Here is a 15,440-nt window from a genome sequence, read left to right as displayed (position 1 = left end):
ATTAATAGTTGCATACTAATGCCATAATTGGCCTATGTGCAAAAAAGCCTTCATATTTCAAAAAGTTTACAAAGATTTACAAAAGAAGCTTTAGAAATTAAATAAAAATTATACAACATAACAAATATTAGGCTATTAGGCCTTCTAAATTCTTATCCTCAATATATTTCAAGAGTTCACACTTAGCTGATGATTGATAATAAAGTGTGTTTTACATGCTGTCCTGGGAGAAAGCCCTGAGCTCTGAGGATTCTCGAGCCTGGGGCTCCCTCCTGTTTGAAGGGTGAGAGGGGAGTTTGAGCTGTGGTAGGTCTCAAACTCCCCTGCTTGTTATGGCTAATCACAAGTTAGGAATTGCTAAGAGAGGTTTATGGCTGACTAAGAGCTCATCTGGTGCCACTTTGGTTTAGTCAATTCACATTAGCATGTCTTTGGATGAAAAGAGGAAACGGGAGAACCCAGGGGAAACCCACGAGAGCACAGGGGGAACTTGTCAAATTCCCAATAACTTTGATGCGTCACATGACCCTCTTCCTATTGAAAAAGCAAAAGTTTGATCCAAGTTGGCGACTTCAAAATGGCCACCATGGTCACCACCCATCTTGAAAAGTTTGCCCCCTCACATATACTAATGCGCCACAAACAGGACCCACCCTGTAGATTAGTACGGTTTCCCTCAAAAATGAAACTAAATAATTACAGTTCTCTGTTTGGCTGAGTATTTGATTTGCTTCTATTGTTTCCTGCGGTATTTTCCTGAATATTTTCCTTTCATTATTATATTTCTGACATTGGCTTAATAGATAATCTACCGACTCTTCTACTTGACAATAATCACATAACCCAGTAGGATGTTTCCCAATGATATATAAAGTTTTATTTAATCTAGATAATACATTATCCTCCAATGTACTCCTTATCCTCTTCATCCTTCCCAATTTCTTTTGATTGTTAAAAAGATGTCTTCCTGTCTTTGCATTGCTCCATTTGTTTTGCCATTTAATACTGATTTTCATTCATTCACTCATACATTTTCTTTTCAGTTTAGTCCCTTTATTAATCTGGGGTCGCCACAGCAGAATGAACCGCCAACTTATCCAGCACATGTTCTACACAGCGGATGCCCTTCCAGCTGCAAACAGTCACTGGAAAATAATACTGATTTTATTATTGATTATTACTTTGATCTCCTTTTTACTGAATGACATCTCCATAACATTCTCCTTCCTCATTGCATCCTTTGCAAGTGAATCAGCCATTTCATTTCCTTTTGAGCTGGAACCCACATAAAAGTAATCACTATGTTAATCTTATTAAGCCTGTACAGTACTTCATATATTTCAATGATTAAGTCGTGTCTGCTTTGAGATGAAAATGCTTGGATTGATAATAATGCTGCATTGGAATCAGAACACAGAATAATTTTATTTTCCTGGCAACTTTTCAACGCTTCGTCGTCTTTATGAGCATTTCCCGACGCTCCCTTGAGTATCGCGCATGCGCAGATCCTCATGCCACCGCTAGTGGCCGCTGTTGCAGATCTCGCGTTGTGTTTTTATCACCAACAGCTGAAGGCCGAAAACATCCGACACCATGGCTCCGTCGCGACGCTCCTGCTCGCGTTTTTACCGACCCAAACGCTCAACAGGCAGTAGGGTTTATTAATCGAAGTATTCACTCTTTTACCTTCAGTTTTTACAAACGGTTTACTCATGAGTGACGGCTGCCGCTCCGCGTAACGCGCACAAAGCGGAGAATATGGAGTGAACGCGCGTCGAGCGGCCGTTAAACCGTCATAACAATAACAATAAACCCGCTATGGCGCTGTCTGTGATCCAGGCGTGTCGGAGTCTGGCTCTGTCCACCTGGCTGCTGTCTTTCTGCTTCGTTCATCTGCTGTGTTTGGACTTTACGGTGGCCGAGAAGGAGGAATGGTACACGGCGTTCGTTAACATCACATACGTGGATCCGGACACGGCCGAGGTTCGGACCGAGAAAACGGAGTGCGGGCGATACGGGGAGCATTCACTCAAACGCGAGGCCAGAGGCGTGCTGGCGATGCCCGCCGCGCCGCACGACAGACACGCGTGCGACCCGAGCGGCAGATTCACACCGCGCGCGCACGGCGCCTGGATCGCGCTCATCAGCCGCGGAAACTGCACGTACAAGGATAAAATCAGACACGCCGTGGGACACAACGCGTCAGCCGTGGTCATATTCAATGTGGGTTCCTCCAACCCCAATGAGACTATCACCATGCCGCATCAAGGTGAGTGCACGCGCGTTTGTGCACGTCCATAGGATGCTAAATGCATATTTGTTTTTGTGGTAAGTGCATTATGTTTGCACGTCCTTATGCTATTATTCTATAAGTAATGTGCAATGCATATGGTGCTAAATGCATGAGTGCAGATGTCATGTTTACATTTGGTCAAGGTGCACGCGCCTATGTGTACGTCCATATGCATATGATGCTAAATGCATGACTGCATATTTGTTTGTTTATTTTCTAATGAGTGCATTATAAATGTTTGTATGTCCATATACTATTAGGCTAAGGGTGATGGGTAATGCATATGGTGATACATGAATGACAGCAGATGTATTGCAATGTTTACATTTGGTCAAGGCATGGCTATTTTTCTGGTAAGTGCACTCATGTGTTTGTATGTCTATGAGATATTGGGTTAAGAGTGATGGGCAATGCATATGGTGATGAATGCATGGCAGCAAATCTGTCAATGCATATTTGTTTGTTTTTTCTGGTAAGTGCATTGTAAAAAAGGGGATTGCTGAATAATTTCTGCCTACATATTATGCTGAATGCATGTTTGCTATTATGCAATGTTAGTCTATATTAGGTTATGGATAATGCATGTTATGATACATGCATGGCTAGAAATGTATGTCAATGCACATTAGTTTTGATTTTTTCATGTGCAATGTAAAGGATAAAATTGATTGAGATATTTCTGGCTTTATATTATGGTGAATGCATGTTTGTTTTGGTCAGTGCTTTTATCATGTGTTTGGTAGTGTGCAATGTTAGTCTATATCAGGTTGTATATCAGGTAATGCATGTTATGATGCATGCATGACTGGAAATGTATACCGTTGCATATTCGTTTTTTTTTATGTCCAATGTAAAGTGATTGCATTATTTCTGGCTACATGAATGCATGTTTGTTTTGGAAAGTGCTTTGATTAAGTGTGTTTGGTAATGTGCATTGTTAGTCTTTATTAGGTTAAGAGTGATGGGTAATACATGTGAGGATGAATATATGTATGGCAATCTTCAAATCAGGTCAGGGCATAGTTATTATTAATTTCTGATTAGCACATTGTAAGTGCACGCCTGCATGTTTGTACAGTATGTTCATATGATATTAGGTTATAAGTGATGGACAATGCATCTAATGATAATTACATGACTGCAAATGCATGCCAAAGCCATTGAGGTAAATTTGGTTTTATATTCGCACATTCGTTCAGTGAAAACTTGCGACACGCTCTCTATGTTTATTACACTGCATTGAATGTTGGGTCTGAAACCTCAAGTAAATAAAACTTCAAAACAACATTAGCTCTGATTAATTGACTGAACAATGATAGTCTTTGGCTGCTAATATGAATTTGCTATTTAGAATGAATACTTTTCTCTAATTATAATATTGAGGAGAAATTCCAAATGTGTAAATATAAAATCAACTTTACACAATACAATGCATATGATGGTGAATGCATGACTGCATATTTGTTTTTGTTTTTTCTGGGAAGTGCATATAAGTGTTTGTACGTCCATATGATATTAGGTTAAGAGTAATAGGTAGGGCCAGACGGAATCTATGCTATTTCTGTGGAGAATTTTGGTAAAAATCTGTGGATTTCTGGGGAATTATTTTGGGAGGATCAAAACTAAAACCTTAATATGTGAAATAAAAAATAATATCTTTTTAACTTTGTATTTAATGTTTGAAATGCAAATAATAATGTGGTTCCTAGTTATTTGGTGAACTATTTTCAAATGGTGAGGCAACAGCATTCATACAGTACTAGGAGTTGGGATTTTAATATTTGTTTATTTAAATTTAGAAGTCTAGTGGGGGAAAACATGTTTTTATACAAGTGCAATCATGTGGAACAAATGACCAAAATCGATCAAGGAAATAAAAGATTTAAGGAGGCTCAAAAAAGTAATCAAAAGATGGTTGTTTGATGAGGATAATTAGTTTGCATGGTGGACGAGGATGTTTTTATTTTATATGTTACTGGATTGTGTAAAGGGTTGTAGCTGGAAGGCCACTCGCTGCGTGGGACGTATGTTGGATAAGTTGATGGTTCGTTCCGCTGTGGCGATCCCTGATTGATAGAGGGACTAAGCCGAAAAGAAAAATGATTGAATGAAGGAATGTATTTGTGAATTATTTTGTTCCTGTTTTAAAAATGTATGAGGTACTGTCTGTTTTATGCATCATCGGTATTTTGAAGCCATACTTTGTTTTATTTAACAGCGAGGACCGCAATGGAAACAAGCCCAGGGCTTTATTGTGTTTTTATCCTCGACAATTTTTATTTCAAAATGTATGGGATACTCGTACAGCTTGTCTAAAATCTGTCAAATAAATTCAATTCAATTCAAATCCAATTAGATTCACTTTATTTGGTAAACAAAGCAAGTCTCTCATATAATATATCTAATAAAAGACAGAAAATATTACTGTATGAACTGTATTGTAGATAAATCAGATGGACATGTTAATATTACTCAATAATATTACTGTAATTAATTTAGAAACTGAATAAATATAGATATTACACACATTTACACAAGTAAATGAACAGAATTAATGATTGGCTTAAAATCTGCGAAATTCTGCGCGCGCAGATTCTGTGTGGGCCTAGTGATGGGTAATGCATATGGTGATAAATGCATTGCTGCAAAAATATGACAATGCATATTAGTTTAGGGCTTTTCATGTGCAATATAAAGGATAAAAGTGATTGCTAAATAATTTCTAGATGCATATTATGGTGAATGCATGTTTGTTTTGCTCAGTGCTTTTATCATGCATGTTTGGTATTATGCAATGTAGTCTATATTAGGTTAATAGTGATGGGTAATGCATTTTACATGCATGGCTGTAAATATTTGCCAATGCATATTAGTTTGGGGTTTTTCATGTGCAATGTAAAGGATAAAAGTGATTGCTAAATAATTTCTGAAAACATATTATAGTGAATGCATGTTTGTTTTGGTAAGTGCTTTGTCATGTGTGTTTGGTAATGTGCAGTGTTAGTGTTTATTAGGTTAAGAGTGATGGCTAATACATATGATGATAAATGCATGACTAGTGACTACATATGTACGGCAATCTTTACATCAGGTCAAGGCATAGTTTTTTTTTTTGTCTGATAAGTACACGCTTGTGTGTTTGTACAGTATGTTCATATGATATTAGGTTATAAGTGTTGGACAATGCATCTAATGATAATTACATGACTGCAAATGCATGCCAAAGCAATTGAGGTAAATTTGGTTTTATATAATCGCACATTTGTTTAGTGACAACTTGCGACACGCTCTCTATATTTATTACACTACATTGAATGTTGGGTCTGAAACATAGACTGTAAAATATATGGACGTAGCATCCGTGACGTCACCCATAGGTTTCTGAACACTGCAAAAGAAGCTACAAGTAGGCGCGGCCAACCGTCGCCATTTTGTTTGCGCGTCATCGCACCCACGGCGGGATACCAAACAAGGGCAAAGAGACGGAGAGTGAGCGGAGCTACAGACACCTGCTGGCACTTTGCTTAGACCTGGCAGACAGACTTTACTTTGGGAGAAACGCTTGATACTTTATTACCTGCGACTCGTTTGTGTTCTGACCACATGTGCTTGGCTGTGCACTATATCAATAAAGTGATTAGACTTTTAAAAACACTGTAGTAATACATTGAGCCACTAAACATTGTTCTTATGACGTTTTTCAACAGGAGGAAAATGCGAATTACTTCCAAACACTTCAGATACAGTGTGTGTTAGTAAATGCAAGACTATTGATGAACTCCAGGATAACACTGTATGACAACGCTTCAGATGACTGTTCTAGAGCCTACAGCTAATCAATCTGGCACATTCTGGAGTGCTTTACGGGTCTAAAGAAAAATATTAATGATAAATGATCTTAAATAAGACCAATGCATTTATAGAGGTGATATACAAGTATATAACTTTACTCACATGGGAAACGGAGGCCACGTGAATGGTTTGTGAGCACAATTAAATGCACACAGCATCCCATATCATCTGATAATTGTAGGAAATAAGTCCAAAAGGCAGCTGACTGTGTAAAGCCACATAAAACAACACAAAAATATGATGAATATGCTGAGATCAGTGGCTAATCTGCCGGATTCAGCTGAGGTGAAGTGACGGCGCCAATGAGACCTAGCTGTCACTCAAGTGGCCACGCCCTTAATTATGCAAACTTAATATAACCTAATATAAAGGAAATGGATAAGTTATAAAAAAATTCACCCCCCTCACAGTTGTCATGGAGGGTAATAATAGCTATATGACCCAAAATCGTTCTTTGTACCAGGCTGTAAACCTTTTTTTCTGCTGTAAAGTTGGCCATTCTAACAGTGGACTCAATTGCAATTTACTCTATTATGGAGCCAGGACTAGCGGAGTTTTGATGAATTGCAGTTTCAGCTACCTCCATATTGGCTTCCTGAGGGAGAGCGGGAGGTTGCCGCTTGGTCTGAAACCTCAAGTAAATATAACTTCAAAACAACATTAGCTCTGATTAATTGACTGTGAACAATGTCGTGCTTTGATAGTCATTGGCTGCTAAAATGCAATGCATAGCTGCAAATGTATGCCAATGCATATTAGTTTTGGGGTTTTCATGTGCAATGTAAAGGATACAAGTGATTTGCTAAATAATTCCTGGATACATATGGTGAATGCATGTTTGTTTTGGTAAGTGCTTTTATCATCTTTAGTAATGTGCAGTGTCAGTTCATGTTAGGTTAAGATTAGCTAAGAGTGATGGGTAATGCGCATGATGATAAATGCATGACAGCAGATGTATGGCAATGTTTAAATTTTGGTCAAGGCATGGCTATTTTTTTCTGGTAAGTACATTGCAAGTGCATGTGTTAGTACAGTACGTCAATATGATATTAGGTTAAGAGTAACGGATGATGCATGCTATGATAAATTCATGACTGCAGACGCATACCAAAGCATGCATCCGGCCAGTTCATATTTGTTTTTAGTTTTTCTGGTAAGTGCATTGTAACGGATCAGGTTCATTGCTGGATAATGTCTGGCTTATTGTGAATGCATGTTTGTTTTGGTAAGTGCTTTTATCATGCATGTTTAATAATGTGCAATGTTAGTCTATATTAGACTGCATATGTTTACATTTGCTCAAGGCATGGCTGTTTTTTCTGTTAAGTGCATTGTAAGTGCACATGCGTGTTTGTTCAGTACGTCAATATGATATTAGGTTAAGAGTGATGGGGAATGTGACGACTGCAAATGCATGCCAAAGTGCACATCTGGCCAATTCATATTGTGTATATATGTAAGTGCATTGTAAAGGATAAAAGCTATTACTGAATAAAATCTGACTACATATTATGGTGAATGCATGTTTGTTTGGGTAAATGCATTCATCATCTGTCTTATCGTATACATATATTCGGTAATGCGAGTTAGAGGTGGGCGATATGACCTAAAATTAATATCACGGTATTTTTCATCTTTTGAACGGTGACGGTATAATATCATGGTATTACTTTCAATAGCAAAATAATATACATCTCAAGGAAGAACGGACAAAAGAAAGTCTCACTTCTATCACTCTTTAAAAGTTTTGGTTTGGGTCATTGTAAATGCTCAGTCTCGTTATGAGCTGATCTTCATTTCTCTGTGTTGGTGGAATAAAGCAGGCGAGTCAGCCGCACCAATTTATGAGCAGACAGAGCAGGATTCTCATGATGACCACCGGCGCAATACTGCTCTTTGTTATGAGTCGTAGTTTCAGTGTAAACTTAGTAAAGGTGAGTTTCTTTGGCGATGATGTGTACAGTGTTAGATTTTATATTTAGCGGACATTTGCGCTGAACACGCGGTGAATGCAACGCATCGAGATTCAGGCACCTTCTCCGAAAACACTTACCTCATTTACCTCATGTTATGATCGCTGTCATCTGCGCCATTATTATTATTATAACTTTAGGTGAGGTTTGCAAACCTGTGCACTTTTCACTCTTCAGCCGTTTGCATTTCCTGCAGTAACAAAAGCTCCCTGTTATCTGACAGCGGGACGCGTTGAGTGACTGACAGCTAATATGAACCAATACAGCGGCAGGGTAGAGCGATTCAGCAAGTTTTTAGAGAAAATCAAATCAGATTGCACTACAACCATTATATTCAGACACACAAATGCTCCCAAATATATTATGAGGGCGCATAGATTACATTTCGGGCGCTCATGCGACCAAAATGGTTGCAGTTTCGAGCCCTGTAGTATAAGGACATGTATTCAGACCACAACTGAACGTTTGAAGAAAATTGAATGCCTTATTATTTAGAATTAGCTATTATTGATGTAAATGCAGCCGTTCAAGGCGCATAATTGATTTATTACGGTATTGACAGTATTAGAAAATCCATGTCGTGGCGCAATGTCACACCGGTGATGACTATGACACCGGTGTACCGCCCACCCCTAATGTGAGTCCATATTAGGTTTTGAGTGATGGTGGTTAATGCAAATGATGATAAAGGCTTAATTTATGCATATTTATGCGTGAAGGATGTCTAAATGGTCAGTGCATGCTTATATTTTGGGTAAATCCATTTAAGGATAATCATTTCTGGCTATACATCATAGTGAATGCGTGTTTGTTTTGGTAAGAGCATGTGTTTATCATCTGTCTTAACTATATATGGCTAATGTGCAATGTCAGTCCATATTAGGTTATGTGGTATTGGTGGGTAATGCATATGTGGTTATCTTTAATAATGAATGCAGAACTGCATGTCTGTGTGATTGATATCTTGCTGAATGGACACCATTTGTTTTGGGGGGTGCACTGTAAATCCGTATGAGTGATGATAAAGCATCTCTTGCATATCTGCTGTTTTGGTAAATTCATATGTGGTTAACCCACTTGCATATCTGGCTTCATGTGTTGATGCATGCATATATGATAAGCTTTGTTATGTGCATTTTTAGGTATGCGTGATTGTTATGCATGTGCGGTGCATGCAGTTGGCATTTGTGTTGGAGTTTGCATGTTCTCCCCATGTTGCCGTGGGTTTCCTTTGGGTGCTCCGGTCACAACCCCCCACCCCTCCCCCCAGTCCAAACACATGCACCATAGGAATTGGATAAACTAAATTGGCTGGAGTGTGTGTGAGTGTTTCCCATTACTGGGTTGCAGCTGAAAGGGCATCTGCTGTGTAAAACTCGCTGGATAAGTAGGCAGTTCATTCGGCTGTGGCGACCCCTGATGAGTGAATGTGAATGTGCGTCAGCTGAATTGGTAATAAATTTAAACATGCATGAATAAATGTGATCAAAGCATTCACCATCACATTCATTCATGCTTTCACTTTCATCATAACATATAGCCATGCATTATTCAGCAGTCACTTTCATCTTTGTATAGATATACAATGCACTCACCAGAGAGGAAAAACAGCATTGGCCAAATGTTTGCATTGGCATATTTGCAGGTTTGCTTTCATAACATGCATTACCCATCACTCATAACCTAACATGGACTAACGTTGCCCTTTATACCAAACATGCACATATCAAGTTCAGACAGATGTTGTCTTTATTCATTTAAAAAATATTAGATTTTTGAATATCTGAGCTAAATGAGAAACTCATATGGCAGCTCAATGGAAAAATATAAATGTAGGTTTTGTAAAATTGATGTGTTTTTTTTCTGTTTTCTGTCTTTTTTTATTAAGCTATAAAAAGCATGGAGCTTACTGAAGTTGAAAAATTAAAACACTAACAACTACTTGGAAATAAATGACTAAATTTGTAATAAAAAATAGATTAAATAATATTTTAAACAGTTATTTCAGTATCACAGAGTAACTATAGTAGTTGTCGTTATTTTTTCATTTCTATCATAGTATATTTTATTATTGTCTATTTTATTGTTTTTATAGTTTCTGTTTTTCTTTTCTTTTTTTTGTCAGTATTATCATTTTTTTAACGTGCATATCATTTTTTAAAAATTAATTTTCATTATTTTTGTTTTAATCCTAATTAAAAAAGCTTTTATATTTCAATAAACATTTGTTTTATTTTAAGTAACAAGCATGGTTATGTTCACGGCTATAACTCTGAATTTAAAAACACAAAATTTGAGAAACACTGAGTCAATGAAATGACAAAACTACACTGAAAAGATTTAAGCGAATAAATCATTTGAATAAAAACCGAAATGGTATTAAAGAAATAATAAAATAATATTTACTATTATAATATGCATGTTATAATTCTGAAAGTAAAGTAACATTTCAGTATATTAAATGTAACAATTTTGAAAGTAAAGCAACAATTTAATATTTGCTACATAATTATTTTAAAAGTACAGTAACATTTTAGTATCTTATGAAATAATTAAAAATGTGAAATAAAAACAGTGTATTTTAAATGTAATTACTTAAAAGGCAAAACAACATTTTAATATTTTGAATAAATTTAAAACTATTGTGAATAATTAATAAATAAAAGTGTTTATTATTGTAAGCAATAAAGTATTTTAATAAATAAAAGTGTTTATTATTATAAGCAATAAAGTATTTTAATAAATAAAAGTGTTTATTATTATAAGCAATAAAGTATTTTAATAAATAAAAGTGTTTATTATTATAAGCAATAAAGTATTTTAATAAATAAAAGTGTTTATTATTATAAGCAATAAAGTATTTTAATAAATAAAAGTGTTTATTATTATAAGCAATAAAGTATTTTAATAAATAAAAGTGTTTATTATTATAAGCAATAAAGTATTTTAATAAATAAAAGTGTTTATTATTATAAGCAATAAAGTATTTTAATAAATAAAAGTGTTTATTATTATAAGCAATAAAGTATTTTAATAAATAAAAGTGTTTATTATTATAAGCAATAAAGTATTTTAATAAATAAAAGTGTTTATTATTATAAGCAATAAAGTATTTTAATAAATAAAAGTATTTTGAAAAATTCATTTTAGTATTTTGAATAATTCTAAAAGTAACATTTCATTTTATTAAAAGTACAAATTTTAAAAGTAAAACAACATTTTTATATTATTAATATAATCATTTTTAAAGTAAAGCAGCATTTTAATATTTCATGTTATTATAATTCTAAATGTGAAATAGCATTTTTGTATTTTAAATTTAATAATTTAAAAATAATAGGTGTCTTTTAGAGGATTTTTAGATTATTTATCATCAATCAAACTAAGAGATTGTAGAGGGCTCTTTTCAGTTATGTTGTTTTTTGTATGTTTTTTTGTACAATGAATGTTTATTAATAAACCGATATGTTTGCATGCTATATATTGCATATTTTAGTGTAGATTTAGCCATGAATATAGCCAGTGCTGCTGATATGTAAGTAAAACGTAAATAAATAATGTGTTAAATAAAATGTTGTATTTTATATCTTAAAAAGTGTTTTAAACCTTCGTCTAATAACACCATCTCAAGCAATAGCTAGATTTGTCGTCTGTCTTTTTTAGGTCCTCTCTTTTTTTCCGACGCAGTGAAATCTTCTTGATATTTACTGTGTGCTCCGATTTCCCCCACAGTCCAAAGACATGCGCTATAAGTGAATTGGCTAAACAAAATTGGCCTTAGTGTGTGAATGAAAGTGTGTATGGGTGTTTCCCAGTACTGGGCTGCGACTGGGAATCCGCTGTGTAAAATATGCTGGAATAGTTGGCGGTTCATTCCGTTGTGGTGACCCATGAAAAATAAGTGACTAAGCCAAAGGAGATTGAATGAATGAATGTTTACTGTGTTTCAGGCATCAGTGACGTGGTGGCCATCATGATCCCGGAGCCCAAGGGCCGAGAGCTGGTGCTGCTGATGGAGAGGAACATCACGGTCCACATGCACATCACTATCGGCACACGAAACCTGCAGAAGTACGTGAGCCGCACCTCAGTGGTGTTCGTCTCCATCTCCTTCATCATCCTCATGATCATCTCGCTGGCCTGGCTCGTCTTCTACTACATCCAGAGGTTCAGATACGCCAACGCCAGAGACCGCAACCAGGTATGCTAACATTCTGCTGGAACTGAAGTTGCTCCAGGCTTTTATTTCAGTATGATGATGCATTTCCAACTGAAACAGATTAGGCTCGTTTGAGGTGCGCCTCGCCTTGACTGCATTGTAGACGAGAGCAGGCGGCTGCAGTAAGAGAAGTCACTTCAGAATCCGAATCAGAATCGGTTTTATTGCCAAGTGTGCTTCACACACACAAGGAATTTGTTTTGGCTACAGAAGCTTCCAGTGTACATAAAGTGACAAGTGACAACACAAAATAAATATGAAAAATAAAAATGATGAACATTAAACAGATGCGGTTAGTGAAGAAACCTGGATGTTGAGTTGTGTGTACAGATTGTTATAAATATACAGGTTATAAGGTGCTGTGTACAAGTGCGAATGTAGAAAGTATTGCATTGTATATTGATATAAGGTGCTGTGTACAAGTGCGTATGAGAAAGTATTGCACATATTTATTGCACAGTAGGGGAATATTTAACTGTTCATAAGGTAGACAGCCTGAGGAAAGAAACTTTTCCTGTGTCTGGCTGTTTTTGTGCTTGGTGCTCTGAAGCGCCGACCAGACGGTAACAGTTCGAACAGGTAGTGTGCTGGGTGTGAGGGGTCCAGAGTGATTTTGCGAGCCCTTTTACTCACTCTGGAAGAGTACAGTTCTTGAAGTGTAGGAAGGGTTGTGCCAGTGATTCTAATTAAATAAGCATATGTAATGCTCTTTATGACTTTAATTATCAATGAAAATACAAAAAAGGTATTTAACAAAGCCAGGTATAAACCTTAGTAAAATCAAGATAGAGATTAAAGTGTAGTTTGTCAGTCTCATCCAATAAGCATTCAGCTGTCGTCAGCCAGTCATTTCCCATCATGCTTTTGGTGAGCGCAGTCTTTGGAGAGCAACTGCTGCCGACTGCTCAATCTGAGGTACCCGAGTCTTTTGGCGCAAGTCAGCGTGACATCAGAGCGAGGCAAAGGCAACTCAGACACGTTTCTAACCGGCATGCATCTTGCGGTGATCACTGGTGATCAGTTCTGCGCAGATTTCGGCCATCTCAAACGAGCCTCATATTAAGTAGGGGTGTGGCTTTAATTAATGCACTTTGCCTCATCATTTACTCCAGAATATCCAGGGGGTCTTCAAGTTGTAAAGTGTCTTAACTAAATTTCAAAAACAAAGTTTTAGGCCTTAAAAAGTCTTAAATGCAGTGAAATATTGTGTTTTAGGTCTTTAATAATTTAAACAGGTCTTAGTTTTCCTATGTCCATGTAAAGTTACCCCAATCTGCCCAGCAACCAATCACCAACAATCCATCTCATTAAAATTTTAAGAGAAGTTTTATTTAATAACTTTATTTACCAAAGTGGCTTAATTGTAAAGTTTTCCAAGTATTTATAGCTGTCTGGTGAGCACACTGACCTGGACAGACTGGTGTGAATATATTTAGCTTATTATAGTTATTTTTGAATGTTGATTAAGGGAAGGGATAGTTGTCTTATTTTCTGTTCTCGGCCAATCACATTCTCTCGCATTATTTTTCCTAACAGTGTTGTGTAGGCATTATATAAATAAATTTAGCATAAATATAAAAATAAAGTACATAGATTGTCATTTTACGATATTCTGTAACACATTTGACTGCATTTGTTTTTTCAAATTATTTACCATAAATACACAGACATTACATGAAACTTTGGGTCATGAATATTTACCTGAAAATCATGAAAAAAAAATCAAAGAATTTTAGTAGTAAATATGTGTATGACCCTGATAAACCGTGAATTATGTGGTAGTTATGTGTTTTAGCTCTGAATGACTATATTCATTCATTCATTCATTTTCTTTTCGGCTTAGTCCCTTTATTAATCTGGGGTCGCCACTGTGGAATGAACCACCAACTCATCCAGCATCTGTTTTATGCAGCGGATGCCCTTCCAGCTGCAACCCATCACTGGGAAACACATAAACATTCATACACACATACACTACGGACAATTTAGCCTACCCAATTAACCTGTACCACATGTCTTTGGACTGTGGGGGAAACCGGAGCACCCGGAGGAAACCCACGCGAACGCAGGGAGAACATGCAAACTCCACACAGAAATGCCAACTGACTCAGCCGAGGCTCGAACCAGCGACATTCTTGCTGTGAGGCGACAGCACTACCTACTGCACCACTGCGTTGCCTGAATGACTATATATGTGGAGATAATTCGTTTAAAATAAAAGGGATGTAATGATTCATCGTGAGTCAGATGAAGATCGATTAAAATATGTGACGATTCAAACCTGCAGAAATGTTGAACGAATCGCAATACATGTTTTAGGTCAGGGGTAGGTCAACAGGGAAGAGTATACGATCACTGTGTAAACATCATTTATTTTACACAGATAGAAAAATGAACTGAAACTATTGCGTGCTTTATGATATGCTGTAATAAATTTCCACGTTTCTTATGATTTACCACATATATGTAGGCATGAAACATTAGGTCATGAAAATTGACCTGAAAGTCCTGGAAAAGTCTTGGATTTTTGTAGTAAAACTGTGTATGAAAGAAGAACAGCAAGATTTTTTCATTGCAATAGCAATAAAAATACTTTGCAATTATACCATCAAAATCCTGGTGCTTATAAGACCAGTCCACATTCTTTCGCTCCTCCGCACTGCTGTTTCTGCATGTTTGTGTATGTTTAACCGAGACGCTCAGACATGATTACAGGCCATGAAGAGTGTCTTTCATCACAGAAACGCCAACAGAACCCTTCATTACAGCTCTCAGTCTGTCATTATCCCAGCAGAGCTTTATTAACACTGTTCTCTTCTCTGATTGGCTAGAGGAGGCTGGGAGATGCTGCCAAAAAGGCCATCAGCCAATTACAGGTGCGCACCATCAGGAAAGGAGACCAGGTGAGCAGACTACAATACACACTAATGCTGAATCCCAAATCACTCCCTATATCCTTAGTCCACCAATATAGTCCACTTGAAGCAGTGAATGTAAATGAGTAGGCCTATTATGATATCTATTTTTTGTTGTAGGATATATTGCATCAAAATATATTGTGGTTAAGCCATAGTAATGTCATTTTAAGACCATTTTTTGCCAC

At 36.6% G+C, this 15,440-nt stretch overlaps 1 protein-coding gene across 1 annotated transcript in view; it reads left to right on the top strand.

Moving 5' to 3' along the window:
* Positions 1 to 1,536: 1,536 nt before the first annotated feature.
* Positions 1,537 to 15,440, top strand: part of rnf150b (ring finger protein 150b) — a 20,895-nt gene continuing 6,991 nt past the window's right edge. The window contains exons 1-3 of the mRNA XM_056449858.1: positions 1,537 to 2,269; positions 12,069 to 12,319; positions 15,169 to 15,240. Coding sequence (XP_056305833.1) covers positions 1,819 to 2,269; positions 12,069 to 12,319; positions 15,169 to 15,240 — 774 coding nt within the window. The 5' untranslated portion in view covers positions 1,537 to 1,818. The remainder of the gene's footprint in view (positions 2,270 to 12,068; positions 12,320 to 15,168; positions 15,241 to 15,440) is intronic.

This window comes from Danio aesculapii, chromosome 23, assembly GCF_903798145.1.
Source record: "Danio aesculapii chromosome 23, fDanAes4.1, whole genome shotgun sequence".
NCBI classification, from domain to species: domain Eukaryota; kingdom Metazoa; phylum Chordata; class Actinopteri; order Cypriniformes; family Danionidae; genus Danio; species Danio aesculapii.
This window is presented reverse-complemented; position numbering and strand designations above follow the sequence as displayed.